This window comes from Schistocerca cancellata, chromosome 3 (genome assembly GCF_023864275.1).
Source record: "Schistocerca cancellata isolate TAMUIC-IGC-003103 chromosome 3, iqSchCanc2.1, whole genome shotgun sequence".
In the NCBI taxonomy this organism is placed as follows: Eukaryota; Metazoa; Arthropoda; class Insecta; order Orthoptera; family Acrididae; genus Schistocerca; species Schistocerca cancellata.
This window is the reverse complement of record NC_064628.1, coordinates 631,643,399-631,663,793: the sequence shown is the minus strand read 5'-3', so window position 1 is coordinate 631,663,793 and position 20,395 is coordinate 631,643,399. Positions and strand designations below refer to the sequence as shown.

The 20,395-nt window shown below is 38.8% G+C and overlaps 1 protein-coding gene across 1 annotated transcript in view; it reads left to right on the top strand.

Moving 5' to 3' along the window:
• The window catches only part of LOC126175561 (serine/threonine-protein kinase PLK4), a 237,778-nt gene that overhangs the window by 128,298 nt on the left and 89,085 nt on the right, over nucleotides 1-20,395 (top strand). The window contains exon 7 of the mRNA XM_049922415.1: nucleotides 17,052-17,192. Within this exon, the coding sequence (XP_049778372.1) occupies nucleotides 17,052-17,192 (141 nt within the window). The remainder of the gene's footprint in view (nucleotides 1-17,051; nucleotides 17,193-20,395) is intronic.

Below are 20,395 nucleotides of genomic sequence, written 5' to 3'. Positions count from 1 at the left end.
CATAGATTGTTTTTAGTTACATGGCTTGCTGAGGCATTGAGTAATAGTTTGGTAATGGAGGGAAATTTGGGGACAGTAAAATTTGTAGAGAGAGACAAGGACTTGACTACAGTAGGCAGGTTTGAGTGGATGTAGACTACAGTAGCTGTGCAGAGAAGTTTGCAAAAGATAGGTGAGTGTGGAGAGCTCATCAGACCTCTCTGAACTGAAGTGAAGACCACAACAACAGCAGCCACAGGGGTAACAGCTTGATTCTTTTCTTTTTATAATCGTGCTGTAACTTCAGTGCAGAAGGTGCATACATCAGTTTTGAAGGTGTATTGTGTAAGGCAATATAAATGTGGGTGTCATCACATGACTTGTGATGGTATTTTATTTGCTTAAATTAAAAATACAGTACAACACTGCACCAGCAAGTTTCTAGGCTATATTTCTAATGTTTTGTAGTTGTGGACGCTGTACAATTTAGTAACAGAAGAAGCTTTTGTTCATATGATTTACACTATTTACCAGTCTTTATGTGATATTGGCACAGTGACTTGGCTTTACTCAATCGATTACTCATAGAGCACATTTGTAATGCAATTAGATAGTCTCCTCTCCACTGTCAACAAAAGAAGCAGTCCCTGTGGTAATAATGATTTGTTTTTCTTGTTTCTGTGAATGACTTTCCTAAAATTACTTTATATGGCTCTTGGCAAAACATGTATTTTGATACATTATTTCTAATTTCAGATACATTATTTCTAATTTCATTAACTTATAATCACAGTAAAATTGAAAAAAATCATTACTTTGTCTCCTTGTGCTTCTAAAAGCCAGTGTCTATTTCATAATTTATGTTGATTTAATCTCTGACAATAACTTATAAATATGTCAAAAAAAGCATCTACTGTAGTACTGCCATCAACTGGGATGAAATGTTTACTTGACACTGCTTCCTGACAAATTAAACTTTTATTACAGATCTTCATATAATGTTTTACAAGATAGACTGTATATTTATATGTTCATTGAATATAGCTGCTGATTAAAGGGTCTGGAGTTGTAATATGCAGGATAACATTCTATTTTCTGCCATGGAACACCTCCCATTTCTGTTGGACAGGACAGTCACTTGGCATAATGCTTAACCTTTGGGCAGCTCTGGTCATACAGCATTTCGTGTAGTTTTGTTTCAATACAGTAATAATAATAATAATAACTGACTAGTAGTAAAAATAAGAAATATATTTTAGTACTGGAAAGGATAGCTCATCATAACAATGTCTGTATTAAAAACTAAAAGATTTCACTCCCACTTTTTATGTATTACACATCTATACTGTTGTTGTTGTGGTCTTCAGTCCTGAGACTGGTTGATGCAGCTCTCCATGCTACTCTGTCCTGTGCAAGCCTCTTCATCTCTCAGTACCTACTGCAACCTACATCCTTCTGAATCTGCTTAGTGTATTCATCTCTTGGTCTCCCTCTATGATTTTTACCCTCCACGCTGCCCTCCAATACTAAATTGGTGATCCCTTGATGCCTCAGAACATGTCCTACCAACCGATCCCTTCTTCTGGTCAAGTTGTGCCACAAACTTCTCCCCAATTCTATTCAATACTTCCTCATTAGTTATGTGATCTACCCATCTAATCTTCAGCATTCTTCTGTAGCACCACATTTCGAAAGCTTCTATTCTCTTCTTGTCCAAACTATTTATTGTCCATGTTTCACTTTCATACATGGCTACACTCCATACAAATACTTTCAGAAATGACTTCCTGACACTTAAATCTATACTCAATGTTAACAAATTTCTCTTCTTCAGAAACGCTTTCCTTGCCATTGCCAGTCTACATTTTATATCCTCTCTACTTCGACCATCATCAGTTATTTTGCTCCCCAAATAGCAAAACTCCTTTACTACTTTAAGTGTCTCATTTCCTAATCTAATTCCCTCAGCATCACCTGACTTAATTCGACTACATTCCATTATCCTCGTTTTGCTTTTGTCGATGTTCATCTTATATCCTCCTTTCAAGTCACTGTCCATTCCATTTAACTGCTCTTCCAAGTCCTTTGCTGTCTCTGACAGAATTACAATGTCATCGGCAAACCTCAATGTTTTTATTTCTTCTCCATGGATTTTAATACCTACTCCGAATTTTTCTTTTGTTTCCTTTACTGCTTGCTCAATATACAGATTGAATAAGATTGGGGAGAGGCTACAACCCTGTCTTACTCCCTTCCCAACCACTACTTACCTTTCATGTCCCTCGACTCTAATAACAGCCATCTGGTTTCTGTACAAATTGTAAATAGCCTTTCGCTCCCTGTATTTTACCCCTGCCACCTTTAGAATTTGAAAGAGAGTATTCCAGTCAACATTGTCAAAAGCTTTCTCTAAGTCTACAAATGCTAGAAACGTAGGTTTGCCTTTCCTTAATCTTTCTTCTAAGATAAGTCGTAAGGTCAGTATTGCCTCACGTGTTCCAGTGTTTCTACGGAATCCAAACTGATCTTCCCCGAGGTCAGCTTCTGCTAGTTTTTCCATTCGTCTGTAAAGAATTCGTGTTAGTATTTTGCAGCTGTGGCTTATTAAACTGATTGTTCGGTAATTTTCACATCTGTCGACACCTGCTTTCTTTGGGATTGTAATTATTATATTCTTCTTGAAGTCTGAGGATATTTCGCCTGTTTGATTTTGTGTTTATGACCCTGTAGTCACCTGACCAGAAGTCTTGTTCCTCCTGCCACCAAACTTCACTAATTCCCACTATATCTAACTTTAACCTATCTATTTCCCTTTTTAAATTTTCTAACCTACCTGCCCAATTAAGGGATCTGACATTCCACGCTCTGATCCGTAGAACGCCAGTTTTCTTTCTCCTGATAACGATCTATACTGAGCAAGGCAAAATTTAAGAACAATTGAAAGTCACAAAGAAGGAATCATAGCAAGAGTTTCTGTTGTCTATTAACTGTTTGACATCAGTCACTGAATTATAGGGTTTGGCAAAGTTAGTTTTGAAAAAAAAATTAGTGTATTGTTTGTCAACTGCAATATGGGGCAATGTAATCCTCAATCATGCCATAGGAAATGGCCCAGGACCCAGCTCTTGACAGACTACTTTCATGATGTGATGTGCTGCCTTCTGTTTACCTGATTTCAGGCTCCTAGACCTACCAAGAAGCTAGGAAGAATAGGAGAATTGACATTAAAAATCTATAACCAGCTTTTTCAGTGTGGTTGCTGAATATCATATTACCTGTGGCCCAAGATACTGCTTCTGAGCTGGACTTTTTCCCTTATGGCATGCTGTAACCTTTTAATCAAAATTTGCAAGAAATTCTATTTGCTTGGTATGTAAAATATTGAATGACGTCCAATATCCTGACATGTAGGGGGATTAACAGACAGTAGTACTTCTTAACCTGGGAAAGTATCACATTCCTCCCAGTAGCTGTCATTGCATTGCTCTTATCAATTGCATAGGAAGGATGCTAGAGCCTATGATCAATTCCCACCTCGTTTGGATTCTAGAAATTATGGCTACACAGTCAGCAAGACCAAAATATTTAAAAATTATGGCGTCAGTACACCATGAGGTTATCGGATTGGCCACAGGGTCTTATAGAATGAGCCCAAACAGCTTACGATATTGGACCATGATTTTAGATATATTTTTATCGTGTTCTGTTACTTCACATCAGTATGAGAACCATTTCTATTAATGAATTCACACTCCTTGAGCCATCAATAGGTCATGATATATTAGTGCTCAGCTTAATCCTCAGTCGGTGTCACGAATGTTTTATGAAATGAACTGTATCATGGGCTAGTATGTACCCCAGAAACTCACTGCAGTTTCTAGACAATATAAAGTAGTGAATATTAGCTATTCCTGTGTTATTAAGTATTTATTGACATCAAAACAGCTTTATAAAATTGAAACATGACAGTGGTCTGCTTAAAAATTAATATCTCGTTAATGCATCAGCTTCAGATTGCAATGTATTTATTAATTATTGTAGAAAAAACATAAAAACTAAGGCTAAATGAAGTACATGTGAATTTACACAAGCAGTGTTAAGACTTCCAAGAACTTTGCCATTGGCCTATGACAGGTGTGCATGTCAGTTGGAAAGTTTTTTTTTTTTTTTTTTTTTCCCTTCTTCTTCTTCTTCTTCTAAAACCTGTCAGCACACACATAGAAAGAAACATTCCACATGTGAAAAATATATTAAAAACAGAGATTCCATGACTTACCAAACGGGAAAGCGCTGGTAGATAGGCACAATAAAAAACACAAACCCACACACAAAATTTTGAGCTTTCGCAACCCCCAGTTGCTTCGTCAGGAAAGAGGGAAGGAGAGGGAAAGATGAAAGGATGTGGGTTTTAAGGGAGAGGGTAAGGAGTCATTCCAATCCCGGGAGCGGAAAGACTTACCTTAGGGGGAGAAAAGGACAGGTATACACTCGCGCGCGCGCGCGCGCGCCCACACACACACCCACACACACACACACACACACACACACACACACACACACACCATTGCGAGTGCCATATGACAGGGTCTGTCTCTCGATGTCGATTTGTATTTGGTGTCTCTTAAGTGTCGGTCTGCAATAGGCCGCTGTTGGCCGAGCGACGTGCAGTCGCTGGATGGATGTGTGTGTGTGTGTGTGTGTGTGTGTGTGTGCGCGCGCGCGAGTGTATACCTGTCCTTTTTTCCCCCTAAGGTAAGTCTTTCCGCTCCCGGGATTGGAATGACTCCTTACCCTCTCCCTTAAAACCCACATCCTTTCATCTTTCCCTCTCCTTCCCTCTTTCCTGACGAAGCAACCGGGGGTTGCGAAAGCTCAAAATTTTGTGTTTGTGTGTGTTTTTTATTGTGCCTATCTGCCAGCACTTTCCCGTTTGGTAAGTCATGGAATCTTTGTTTTTAATCTATTTTTCCCGTGTGGAATGTTTCTATTCTGCTTGTGTCTTGTATGTATGGATGGATATGTGTGTGTGTGCGAGTGTATACCTGTCCTTTTTTCCCCCTAAGGTAAGTCTTTCCGCTCCCGGGACTGGAATGACTCCTTACCCTCTCCCTTAAAACCCATATCCTTTCGTCTTTCCCTCTCCTTCCCTCTTTCCTGATGAGGCAACAGTTTGTTGCGAAAGCTTGAGTTTTGTGTGTATGTTTGTGTTTATTTGTGTGTCTATCGACCTGCCAGCGCTTTTGTTGGGTAAGTCTCATCATCTTTCTTTTTAAATATATATATATATATATATATATATATATATATATATATATATATATATATATATATATAATGTGTGTGTTTTTTTTTATTGTCTCTATCAACATACCAATGCTTTCGTTTGCTAAGTTACAGCATCTTTGTGTTCATATATATATTATCTTTAGTATAGATGTATTCAGATGACTCCTCTTTAAGATTCTTTTGTTGCAAGAACTTTAAAGGAATTCCCCTTATATTTTTCTTCAGAGTCCTTACATAAGTTTACTTCCATTTTTTTCAATTTATCAACAACTTGTATTAAGCTGAAGTAATTGTCAGCTGGCCAGTCGAATTACACTTTGTGATGGTATTGATAATTTCTTCTCCTCAGACAACAGATCAATTCCATCACTGCCTTTTCCAGTGTGTGTGTGTGTGTGTGTGTGTGTGTGTGTGTGTTTTTCAGGGTTTGATACCATATACACTTTAAATCTCCACCATCCATGAAATGCTAGCAACATTGCATCAATACAAGCTATTACTCCAATGCGACAGCAGCCTCGACTGTCTTGTACAAGGGAATTAAATATATATTAAGTTTCATCTGCAGGATCCGTTTATCGTCTCTCATTCCTAGCTCTGGATTCATTTAACTGAAGACAGATTAGCAGAACCAACATTCATTTCAATGACATAGGCCAGCAAAATACATCAAGACTGGTACTCTCAGTAGCAAAGGATCATTTCACACTTATCCAGCTGCTGTGTAAATGGAGCCAGTATGCAGTGGTTGGGATGTACATTACATGAGACATTTCATACGTGCCCGGCACAGGTGAAACGGCACACAGCTGCTGGGCTGCTGCTGTGGGAAGCCAACAGCCCCTACCATCAGAGACAGCAAATCCAGCCAACCAATGGAATAGCAGCTATGGAATATTGTTAGTGTTCTCATCTGGTGGTACTCGATGTTTGTTGTGGTAGTCCTCAATGCTTTTGTGTTCTTCCGTCTTGAGGTTATACTTGTTCTTACCTTTTTTAATCATGATGGCTGTTGAAACATTTTAGAAACCAACATTATTTAAAAGAAGAAAATCAGACCATGTTGAACTTTAAATAGTGCCTTGATGCAAAAACCAGATCGGTTTACATCATTTCTCCATGCGTAAATCTGTCCATAGATGATTTTTATGATGATGAAGTAGTGAAATTCCAGAAGAGAATGTCACAAAGCAGAAAGGACAGTATATGCAGGTGTGGCTGCTTATCCTAACATATCCTACAGACACCATTCAGCACAGGGCAGCCACCACCGTACTCTACAGTCCCTTTACCAAGACTACACAGAGACATTTTGCACCCCTGCTGTCTCAGCCACTCTGAAACCTTGTCATTTAATTTGTTTACATTCTCAATTAAATCTCTAATTTTTTTTAAACTTCATTTTGCATTTAATATTTTTGTGTATTACAGCATTATATTATTTTAATACTTACATCTTTGGTTCTTAAATATATTCCACATCCACAATGCTATATAATATATTAAAGTCCATTGAAAAAAGGAATAGAAATTATAATCTTATTTCAAAGGTTTGTTGTTTTCCCTTATTGTAACTGCCAACATGCATATGGGTTGCATACATTCTCTGAAGGATATGTTGCGACATTGGGTTGACTCCTTTATTCTTACATGCATATTGTCAAAAATTTGCGTCCTAAAATAGGTGAAAAACTTATCATTATCATTTCTCAAATTCTCAAAAGTATAGAGAATGCCTCATCATCCATCTTTTCATGTTGACTGCATCTACATCTACATACATACTCCACAAGCCACTGTACAGTGCATGTTGGAGGATACACTGTGTCAATACTAGTTATTTCCTTTTCCATTCCATTCACAAATAGAGCGAGGGGAAAAAGGAAAGTCTATGTGCCTCCATAAGAGCCCTAATTTCTCTTGCCATCATGTTCCTTATCCGAAATGTATGTTGGCAGCGGTAGAATTGCTCTGCAGTCAGCATCAAATGCTGGTTCTCTAAATTTTTTCAGTAATGTTCTTGGAAAGCTATAGAGAAAATCCACACAAACCAGCAAATTCGTATGCATGTGCAGTGCTAATGACACCACCTAGTAGAGATGCAACCAAAACAGCTCCTGCAGCTAAAATACTGACATCGCAAACAATACAGTTCATAAAGTCAAAAACCAATGAAGGGGCAAAAATAGTGCAACAAAAACTAGCGACCTTAATAAACCCCATCAAAGAGAAAATTAGTGTAAGAGAAGATCAAGCAAACCAATAATGTATTCATCGTGGAAACTGCTGCACAAAGTGGCATGGAAAAATATTGAACAACAGAAAGGTGCAAGAGACACTGATTTGTGAATAGCCTAAAAAAAAGATACTTTTAATGATACTGTACGAGATCCCAGAGGACACAGATGCAAAGGCACTGAAAGATGATATACATGCAGAATGTTGATGATGATCTAACTAAGGAAAGCTTCAAAAACAGCTTTACAGTACGATTCAGGACAGGACCAAGGGGAAGGAAAGTGGTCCATCAAGTTATTGAAGTGATCCCTGAGGTTAGAACAGCTCTCATGAAGTGACAAAAAGAATATCTTGAGTTTCGTTCGTTTTCAGTAAAAGACTATCTTGTAGTGGGTAGTTCAATGCCAAGACCTTGTTCATTTGGCAAGTCATTGTGATAAACTAGTAGTAATTTGTGGACATTGTGGCAAAGGAGGTCAGATCAGAAAAGACTGTAAGAAAATCCAACAAGCAGTAGTTTGTGTGCCATCACTTAACACTTCTGGACTGAGATGCCGTGGTCCATACATAGAACTCTGCCCTGACGTTTCGCCTTCGACTGCGGAAGGCATCCTCCGAGGACAATTGGCGAACTGCAGATAATGGTCAGTGTGTGTGTGTGTCTTTTCTGAAAACCTTTTGACCAATGATCCGTCCTCTCGTTTGATTACAGTCACATCTAATTAGTTCAGGTGACCATTGATTTCCTTTTCCATAGTGAATTGAATTCTTGGATTAATACTATTCAGATGTAACAGGAAGGCATCCAGTTCCTCGTCCCCATGGGTCCATATATGTTGGTGGAACTGACAGTCATGTTAAAAATTCATATCATTTCATCGATATTATTAAGGAAATTAGTGTGGGCCCTAATGATATCCTGGTCAGTTTTGATGTGGTGTCATTGTTTACCATGATCCCGGTGAATGAAGCGATCACATGTATAGCGGACATTATTCCTAGTGACATTTTGGCATTATTCAGACATTGCCTTACAACAACTTATTTTCAGTATAGTAATATTTTTTTATGAACAAATTGACGAGGTGGCTATGGGAAGTCCTCTTAGTCCAGCTGTGGCCAACTTGTTCATGGAGAACTTTGAACAACGAGCACTGTAAACAGCTAGAAAAAGACTAGCCAGATGGTATCATTATGTAGACGATACATTTTTTATATGGATCCTTGGGGAAGAGGAACTTGTTGCCTTCCTGTTACATCTGAGTAGTATTAATCCAAGAATTCAATTCACTATGGAAAAGGAAATCGATGGTCACCCGAACTTCTTAGATGTGACTGTAATCAAATGAGAGGACAGATCATTGGGTCATAAGGTTTTCAGAAAAGACACACACACTGACCGTTATCTGCAGAAAGATTCTAACCACCACCCAAGACATAAAAGAGGGGTGATTAAAACATTAATAGACAGGGTGCACAAAATATGTGATCCAGCTCACTTGGATGATGAGATTGAACACCTTAGAGTGACCTTCAAGAAGAATGTGTATTCCAACAGAGAGATAGATCGTGCACTACGCCCTAGACTGACAACCAGAACAGACAAGGATTAACACCAACCCAAGGGGAAAGCATTCTTACCATTTATCAGTAAGGTCACTGATTGCATTGGAAAAATCTTAAGCAAGTACCATGTGGAAACTGTTTTCAGACCCACTACAAAAATAAATGAATGTTTAAGATCCGCAAAAGACATACGACATACTCTAACTACACCAGGTGTCTATAAAATTCCATGCAGTTGTGGAAAGTACGATATAGACACAACAAAAAGAAGTTTCAGCACCTGTCTGGGTGAACATAAAAGGAACTGCCGCCTCGGACATATTGATAAAGCAGCTGTAGCCGAACGTGTGTTTCAGGAAGGTGATCATGAAATAAAGTTTAGTGAGACGACCGTCATAGCAAAGACGTCGCATTATTCTGCGCGAATGTACAGAGAGGCCATTGAGATTGCCAAACACTGCAATAATTTTAATAGAAAAGATGAAGGCATTAAGCTGGATATGATATGGATGTCAACATTGCAGCAACAGCATGACAATTGATTAATTTCAATTCAGAAAGTGGACAATATCAGAGATCATAGCACAGCCGATGTCACTTGATTGACAGCGGCGCCCTCTGGATGGCTTATATGTATGGCACTCACTCGCGCTCTCATTGCAGTTCGCCGATTGTCCTTGGAGGATGCCTTCCGCAGTTGGAGGCAAAACGTCAGGGGAGAGTTCTGTGTATGGACCATGGCATCTCAGCCCGGAAGTGTTAAGTGATGACAACACCTGCCGTGAAAGCCTTCATTCTATGTGTGTGCCATGTAAATAAAGGGATAAAAAGATGCACAGGGAACAGAAACGAATGTCACATGTATCAAACCCTCCTAACAAGGCAGATTTTAAGAACGCATTATGGGTAGGTGTCTCATAAGAGTAGAAAGCAGTGAGGACTGTAATGACGCCATCAAGTTCCATCTATGTAAGAAACATAAATTACCATCAAGGAGGAAGAGGGATGCTGGAAGGGCGAAGAGTTTCTGGCAAAAAGTGAGCAGTAACTACAATAGAACAGAGCATGCAACACAGACCAAAGTAAAACATCATACACCTACGAAAAAGCAGGAAAGGTATTTTTTAACAAAAATTCAGACCTATGCGATAGAACAGAGAAGCAAGATCAGAGACGGATTTAGGAGTGATATATAATACAAGTGAACAGGATTTTGTGACAAAACTGGGCAGTTGTTTGTAGAATGTGACAACAAATGTCCTGAGGAATACACTGCACTAGCTGCAGAAGTAAAAGAAGATCCGCCAGTGCAGGAAGTGAATCTACAACAAAAGCAGTACAAGACTCAGAGCCAGCTCATACAGGATACAGATACCTTCTACAAAGACGTAAATAATAAAACACAGACCAGAACAGATCCATGAAAGCATAGAGGACATTATGTAACTCAGTAGGCTGGAAGAGCCAATGATGCTTCCTACAGCGTTAAGACATCTAGTAAGGTATAAGCTTCCGGTAGGGGAGTATATTACTTTTCCGGTACCTGATTTCATAGATAGAATCCATCTCAGGGTGAGCAGCCTGCCAACAGAAGCGGAAAACCTAGAGAAGCTATTGAAGCAGGTTTCTGCCATAAGAAATGAATCATTCTACTTTGTACAAGCAATTTGTAATGACGCATGGTCATCTAGCATTTGATTGCAGGCAAGCAGGGCAAGACTGTCAAATATATACCCATCACCCGTAATGAGATAAAGATAGGACAGCTTAATGCCATGAGAAGTGTCAGCGTATTGCATGAGGCTAGAAGAGTGGCAGAGGAGTTGCAGTTAGATGTATTATTCCTCCAAGAATCATATACAAAGGCAGGAAAGATACCCATTATGCCAATAACTGCCAAGATAATCACCCAACGGCAGCGTCCTATGACAGCAATAATAGTACTTAACAAGACCATAACAGTGACAAAAATATCACAATACTGTTCAAAAAACGTAATCTGTGTGCCATGTTAACTGGTAGGGAGAGTTGCATCCTGGTTTCCATGTATTTTCAATTTAGTGATGAGATTGACGAGTATCTACTAAGACTAAGGGGTATTAGTCACATAGGATGAACTAAGCCTCTTGTGTACTCCATTGATGCAAATGCGAAGTCAGTGTTGTTGAATAGCTGCCTGACGGATGACTGTGAAAGACAACCAGAAGAAGCCATTATGGAACTCTACCTACAGGTATTGAATGCACCTCACAATTCTCCAACCTACAAAGGGAGGGTTGGAGCAACCTCAGACACTGACATAATTTTAGCAAATACAACAGCTGTGCGCCATGTGAAAGGCTGGAAGATTGTGAGTGGAATGACATCGAGTGACCACAATATCATAGATAGTACCATCACTGGAAGGCAAATCCAAGATGACACGAAAACTTGCACACAAGGGCCAAATATAACATCAAAGACACTAACCAGGCAGAACTAAGAAGAGTGTTTTAGTGTTCAGGAAGTCCATCGCTGTGTGATAATGGAGATGTTAAAGCACAAGAACTGACAGCTGCTATACATAAGGCAATGAAGGCATCTATACCTATCAGCAGAGATAATTCTGAAGGAGTACCTTGTATCTGGACAGAGGCGCCACAGAAATTAAGATGCGAAACAAGAACAGCCAGGAAACTATACCAGAGCAGCATGATCCAAGAAGAAAGAGTCCAAAGCTTGCATAGATACAGGTATTTTAAACAACATTTTAAGGAAGAGGTGTGGAAAACAAAAATGGAAAGATGGAAGAAATTTGTGAAGGCTAACTTAGAAATCGATCCCTGGGGTAAACCATACAAAGTAGTCTGTAAGAAAATACAATCCACGTTCAGGAGGAATGATGGGATTGTCACAGAAAACTGGGCACAATGTACCATATAAAATAGTCTGCGAAAAAATACGATCGTCAGTGTTTTTATCTATGCTCCCAAGGATGGGATGGTAACAGAAAATTGGGAACAGTCAGCTTGGCTGCTAATGGAAACGCTACTTCCTAATGGTGGAGAAGAAGGGGAGATAGATGATATACGAACAATGAACTTGTGTACCCCTTCACATAAGAAGGAATTAGGCGTATAATTTTAAGACTGAAAAAGAAAAATCTCCATGACCTTACGGGATCCCTGCCATAGTAGTACAAGCCTTATGTGACCGATTAGATAGTTACTTGTGTGATCTGCACTGTAAGTGTCTCCTGCAAGGAAGTGTCCCTGCACCGTGTAAGAATGCTGAAGTGGTAATAATTAGTAAAGGGCAAGATGATACCTGAATTCTACAGACCAGTTTGTCTTTTGAACATTCTCAGCAAGATATTTGAAAAACTATTATGCAAAAGATTACAAGATCGCATACTGCCACACGGGATGAGCCCTCACCAGTACGGATTAAGAAGAGGCTAGTCAACTGAACACACAATTAATAAAGTGATTTCGCTAGTGACAGATACTCATTCTATGTATGCTGTAGTGATGATAATTGATTCTGCTGGCACTTTTGATAACCTATGGTAGCCATCTTCCTGTTGTCGCCTTAGGGATTTGGAGTGCCCAGAAGTATTGTATAATTGCCTGAGAGATTATTGCCATGGGCGACATGCTTCTTTAACATGCCCGAGAAAGAAGATAACCAAGACAATAACAAGAGGCTGTCCACATGGATCAATGTGTGGTCTGAGAGGGCTGTTATCAGAGTGTTAAATTGTCACTAGCACCTCACAAAACAACATACCCCTCCTGAAAGGGAACCTAATAAGAAAACCTAAAATAAAATTAAATGTAACAATTAGGAGAAGTGCGGTAACAAAATATCTAGGGGTATTTCTGGACAAACGTTGTAACTTTGCATATCATGTAGAGGAAGCAGGCAGGAAAGGTACAGATGTAATGAATAAAATTTTAACCATTGCAAATAGGTAGTTTTGAAGACAATCAGAGTATACCACCAGTGTATATTAGCATCAGTCGTAGGATACTGTGTAAGCATCTGGGCTCATAGACTGCAGCTAGTGAAGCCAACTGCAGTAGTGAGAAGAGTTCAACAAGGCACCTACTTCACTACTCCAAATGATACATTGTTAGTAATTCTAGAAATATGCCCACTGGACATGGAAATTTGGAAAAGGGGAGCCTTGTACTGGTTAAATAAAGGCAATCAAATGGAAGTATGAAGGGTGCTAGAAACTGAGGCCAATTCATAAAAGGCAATAAAAGATCACATATTACAACTGTGGCAAAATGAATCTTCAGGCACTGGCACGGGAACATAGGATTTCTCCCTAACATCAGTGAGAGATTAGAAATGAGATTTTGTAACCCATCGAGTGGATTGATACCTTACTTGACTGGCCATGGCCCTTATGCCATGTATCTGTATAAAATCGGAAGATAGATGAATGATAGCTGCACCTGTGGAAGTGTAGGCACAGCAGAACACACATTGTGGGACTGCACACACTATGAAGATGCAGCAGGTAATGGACATCAGGTATTAAGGATATGGGATCCCAAAGCAGCGCTAAGGAGTGAGTTGACCTGGCACATTGTGTATGATACTGCAGCTGAAGTATCCAGGAAGACCAAGCAAGACTTCACAAGGCATAGGTCATCATGCTACCGTCCAGGCTAGACAACATACTCTGCAGATGGAGAGAAGATGACTGAGGTCGGCGACCTGATGATAAACTGTCCCAAGAATCTACATTGTGTTGGTGTAAGTAATCATGGAAGTGTGGACTTTAAGAAGTAACAGTGATAGGTGGAATTACTTGCTACAGGGGTAACGCTACTGACATGCTGTCCGATGCCCACGGAATCCAGCAGACTGTGGCTGTTGACCGGGGTACCGTGAGGGCGGATCCAGTAGCAGAAACAACCATCTACCTATAAGTTAAATGTGCCAAAATAAATGAACAAATAGAGAACAAATTCTGTAGTGTTTGTAATAGATTAGTAGCTAGATAATTGGTTAAGGGTTTTAATGTAGTTTTGTAGTAGTGGGAGTAGTAGTTTTTTTGTTTTTACTCTCTCTCTCTCTCTCTCTCTCTCTCTCTCTCTCTCTCTCTCTCTCTCTCCTCCCTCCCCCCCTTCTTTTTATTTTTTATAAATTAAGTGTCAGAAAGAAATAATTAATACATAAGTTATAACTATCTGAGGAAATGTTATTTGTATGGCCTATTTTAGCTTTTCAGATAATAAGCAGTAATTATGAAGAATAAATAAATAAAATAAACAGTGAAACATCTCTCATTTCTGTTCTGGTTTCGTCGGCATATCTATTCTGTATTGTTTGACTTTCTCATTTGTGTGTGTTACAACTTCAATTAGCATGTCATCTGAAAAAGTGGATTCCCATACATGCATTGATGTACAAGAATGGTCAAGACATTGTACATTCACTTTGAATCCAGGAAGATGTGCTACAATATTGTGAGCAGGTGTTCAAATATTTCTCTTAGGTCCTTCTGCTGACCACTTACATTGGTTGTGTCCATAGAAAGTTTTCTGTTTTGTTCTTTCACTAACTCGTTTTCACACTCATCGCTGTGTGATATATTGAGTTCAGATTCAGTATTGTGTTCACTGTTGCATTCAGGATCACTTTCATTGGCAGTTTCAATATCACTGTCTTCAATATTTCTACCTTATGTAACCATTTAGTGACAATAGCTTCAAAATCTTGATCTGAACACCCACTCTTCCATGTTTAGCCACGCTAAGTGATATTATGTAAGTAATGAAAAATATAAAGTGTTTAATATTACTCAGTTCATAATGTAACCTGTGTGGTTGGGTCACATCATGCCCCCAGTAACTTATCCTACTTACCAAGTCAAATTAACAGCAGCTCACAATGACTATTCACTACAAATGCTCATAACAAAGTGAATGGAAGCTAACCAGAGGCAATATGGGAAATTACGGTGCCATGCACATTGGACTGTTAGAGGGGGTATTCTCATGCCCCCCAACGCTGACTGAGGGTTAACATTAAACCAGTCACCTCTATAGCGGTGAACAAGCAGGATAATACATGTTTTGCTCTCGCTCCACTGGAAAATCTTTTGCACAAAATTTAACACAAAAGAATGAGATTCATGCTGCAAATCAGTGTACCTAGCAAATATGTTTATTTTCCAGTTCATTCCATCAGTAGACCAGTTCATTTTTCCTTTTCTTGAATTATTTTACTATATTCTAAGTAACTTTCAATGTTGGATGGAGGTTTAGAAGATGCAGAGTAGGGGGTTATGTTATTTTCATGAAGCCGCAAAAGTGCTTAATTGTATTAGTATCTGGTGAGTTAGAGGTACGCAAATTATGAAGTCCAGCCTTTGTGATATGAAACATTCCTATATGGAATATGTGCAAAAACTATACAAGGGGACCTTATAGAGCAGCCGTCTCCGAATTGTTTGGTACTTAAAGGTTTGAAGGTTGGCTCCCAGATATCAATTTTCTTTATCAATATGATACCTTTCCCAAAAAAAACTCGATAAAATTACCTTTGAAAACAGAAGATTTCTGAGCAAAGTTATGTATAAAACATTAGTAGCACATTAATGACTTAATTGGTAGCTAAACATGTGGCATGATAGGATTCAAATCATAAATTCAATGCCTGTTATCTCTCTAGTAACATACTGTTTTTTTTAATTTATTTCCATGTTGTTAATTAACTAAGATTGAATCATATTTTTAAATAAAACTTAACATCTTTATTTTTAATTACTATGTGTGATTATTCCATACAATCTCACATTTGACACTACGCATGCACCTGCACACACACACACACACACACACACACACACACACACACACACACACACACACACAGGTAAAGCCATGATTAATTTGACTTTATGGTAGTAATCAACTATGCCCTTGGCATATATTCCCCCACCCCACCATATCCTTCAGTCCATGGGTCCATCAGCTGTTTCAGTTGCTTGGTGCTTTTTCATTGTTGAACCATTGATAGGCATGGGTGACATCTACTGGAATAATGTATGATTGTAAGAATATGGGTCATGGTTATGAGGGTTGTTGAGTTGACCATTGTTATACTGATCATCAGGTGCTCTTCACTGCTGTGTCATTAGGAATTTATCTATCACTTGCATTGGCTATCAGACTTCTATTGCCTTCCATGACTCTACCAATGACTTGATATCTATTCATATTCCCACCAGCCTCCATACATTTTGCCTCTGTCATTTGTCAAATGTGTTTTCTAGGGTGAGGCTGCAGCTCACATGGTCCATGATCTGTCTTTTAACAAATACTGATAAAGTTTTTCATGTAGGATGGTTATGTGCCTTATTTAATTACTAACTGGCTAGCCCTGCCACAATGTGCCCCAAGGCTGCTCAGTGATTTATTGTAGGTGTGTGGCATTATTGACAATATGATCATTAATTTGTGATCACAAAGAGCATAATGTTAGTTACAGTACAAAAAATGAATCTAACTTGTAAGTTTTAACACTTGTTTTAATATGTGACATTCTTAATTGTGGGCTGTATCATTTGCACTATTTATATTGAATTAGTTGATTTATAACTTTATTTACCAGTAAGTAATATTTTGAGTTATTGTGTTACATAAACCTGCCCATGGGCACCACAAGCTCTTTCTGACTGTCTGTAAATAATTTGTCATCTGTATTGAGCCTTATTCATTTTCATTTAATGTGTATGGTTTACATTTAACAGTGTAAGATTGGATGGGATGTATAATTAACCACCATTTTCCTTGTCCAGGCCACTGCAGTCCTTGTTCACAAAATTTTGAATCATCTACCCCTTCATTGTTCTATGTATGTGTGACAAGTCATTGGTTGCTTTCATCACTTTTGATGTTTCAAAATCATTTTCTCTATTTCAGTTAAGTGGCATGTGTCGTGAATTTATTATACAACTTTTGAACTATCTCTGATTTCAGATGCCATTTAACATATCAGCAGAGGCAAGAAATATAATAGATTCTATGCTGAAGAAGAATCCTAAAGATAGAATATCTCTGCATGATGTACTGGATCATCCATTCATGAAACAAACAGAGAAACCAAAATTTTTGCCACAGGTTAATAAGATTTACTTACCATTATATAATATAATTTTATATTAGTTCATTATTTGTTTTACAAGTATTTCTTATTTAATTATTTTCTCCGTTGCCAGGACTGTAATGTTTGTGTAAACATTCTTATCAAAGGAAAAATTCATTCGAGAAATCGTAAAATTAAAAAGAGGAAACAATGGCTTTCCTGTACTTACCTTCAGGAGAAGAAATTTCAGTATCATCAATAGTTGTTGTTGTTGTTGTGGTCTTCAGTCCTGAGACTGGTTTGATGCAGCTCTCCATGCTACTCTATCCTGTGCAAGCTTCTTCATCTCCCAGTATCTACTGCAACCTACATCCTTCTGAATCTGCTTAGTGTATTCATCTCTTGGTCTCCCTCTACGATTTTTACCCTCCACACTGCCCTCCAATGCTAAATTTGTGATCCCTTGATGCCTCAAAACATGTCCTACCAACCGATCCCTTCTTCTAGTCAAGTTGTGCCACAAACTTCTCTTCTCCCCAATCCTATTCAATACCTCCTCATTAGTTACGTGATCTACCCATCTAATCTTCAGCATTCTTCTGTAGCACCACATTTCAAAAGCTTCTATTCTCTTCTTGTCCAAACTACTTATCGTCCATGTTTCACTTCCATACATGGCTACACTCCATACAAATACTTTCAGAAACGACTTCCTGACACTTAAATCTATACTCGATGTTAACAAATTCCTCTTCTTGAGAAACGCTTTCCTTGCCACTGCCAGTCTACATTTTATATCCTCTCTACTTCGACCATCATCGGTTATTTTACTCCCTAAATAGCAAAGCTCCTTTACTACTTTAAGTGTCTCATTTCCTAATCTAATTCCCTCAGCATCACCCGACTTAATTTGACTACATTCCATTATCCTCGTTTTGCTTTTGTTGATGTTCATCGTATATCCTCCTTTCAAGACACTGTCCATTCCGTTCAACTGCTCTTCCAAGTCCTTTGCTGTCTCTGACAGAATTACAATGTCATCGGCGAACCTCAAAGTTTTTACTTCTTCTCCATGAATTTTAATACCTACTCCGAATTTTTCTTTTGTTTCCTTTACTGCTTGCTCAATATACAGATTGAATAACATCGGGGAGAGGCTACAACCCTGTCTTACTCCTTTCCCAACCACTGCTTCCCTTTCATGCCCCTCGACTCTTATAACTGCCATCTGGTTTCTGTACAAACTGTAAATAGCCTTTCGCTCCCTGTATTTTACCCCTGCCACCTTCAGAATTTGAAAGAGAGTATTCCAGTTAACATTGTCAAAAGCTTTCTCTAAGTCTACAAATGCTAGAAACGTAGGTTTGCCTTTCCTTAATCTTTCTTCTAAGATAAGTCGTAAGGTCAGTATTGCCTCACGTGTTCCAACATTTCTACGGAATCCAAACTGATCTTCCCCGAGGTCGGCTTCTAACAGTTTTTCCATTCGTCTGTAAAGAATTCGCGTTAGTATTTTGCAGCTGTGACTTATTAAACTGATAGTTCGGTAATTTTCACATCTGTCAACACCTGCTTTCTTTGGGATTGGAATTATTATATTCTTCTTGAAGTCTGAGGGTATTTCGCCTGTCTCATACATCGTGCTCACCAGATGGTAGAGTTTTTTCATGACTGGCTCTCCCGAGGCCATCAGTAGTTCAAATGGAATGTTGTCTACTCCCGGGGCCTTGTTTCAACTCAGGTCTTTCAGTGCTCTATCAAACTCTTCACGCAGTATCTTATCTCCCATTTCGTCTTCATCTACATCCTCTTCCATTTCCATAATATTGTCCTCAAGTACATCGCCCTTGTATAAATCCTCTATATACTCCTTCCACCTTTCTGCCTTCCCTTCTTTGCTTAGAACTGGGTTGCCATCTGAGCTCTTGATATTCATACAAGTGGTTTTCTTCTCTCCAAAGGTCTCTTTAATTTTCCTGTAGCAGTATCTATCTTACCCCTAGTGAGACAAGCCTCTACATCCTTACATTTGTCCTCTAGCCATCCCTGCTTAGCCATTTTGCACTTCCTGTCGATCTCATTTTTGTGACGTTTGTATTCCTTTTTGCCTGCTTCATTTACTGCATTTTTATATTTTCTCCTTTCATCAATTAAATTCAATATTTCTTCCGTTACCCAAGGATTTCTATTAGCCCTCGTCTTTTTACCTACTTGATCCTCTGCTGCCTTCACTACTTCATCCCTCAGAGCTACCCATTCTTCTTCTACTGTATTTCTTTCCCCCATTCCTGTCAATTGTTCCCTTATGCTCTCCCTGAAACTCTGTACACTCTCTGGTTCTTTCAGTTTATCCAGGTCCCATCTCCTTAAATTCCCACCTTTTTGCAGTTTCTTCAGTTTCAATCTGCAGTTCATAACCAATAGATTGTGGTCAGAATCCACATCTGCCCCAGGAAATGTCTTACAATTTAAAACCTGGTTCCTAAATCTCTGTCTTACCATTATATAATCTATCTGATACCTTTTAGTATCTCCAGGATTCTTCCAGGTATACAACCTTCTTTTATGATTCTTGAACCAAGTGTTGGCTATGATTAAGTTATGCTCTGTGCAAAATTCTACAAGGCAGCTTCCTCTTTCATTCCTTCCCCCCAATCCATATTCACCTACTATGTTTCCTTCTCTCCCTTTTCCTACTTACGAATTCCAGTCACCCATGACTATTAAATTTTCGTCTCCCTTCACTACCTGAATAATTTCTTTTATCTCGTCATACATTTCATCTATTTCTTCATCATCTGCAGAGGTAGTTGGCATATAAACTTGTACTACTGTAGTAGGCATGGGCTTTGTGTCTATCTTGGCCACAATAATGCGTTCACTATGCTGTTTGTAGTAGCTAACCCGCACTCCTACTTTTTTATTCATTATTAAACCTACTCCTGCATTACCCCTATTTGATTTTGTATTTATAACCCTGTAACCACCTGACCAAAAGTCTTGTTCCTCCTGCCACCGAACTTCACTAATTCCCACTATATCTAACTTTAACCTATCCATTTCCCTTTTTAAATTTTCTAACCTACCTGCCCGATTAAGGGATCTGACATTCCACGCTCCGATCCGTAGAACGCCAGTTTTCTTTCTCCTGATTACGACGTCCTCCTGAGTAGTCCCCGCCTGGAGATCCGAATGGGGGACTATTCAAAAGCGAAAAAAACTAATCATAGCTTTTGGA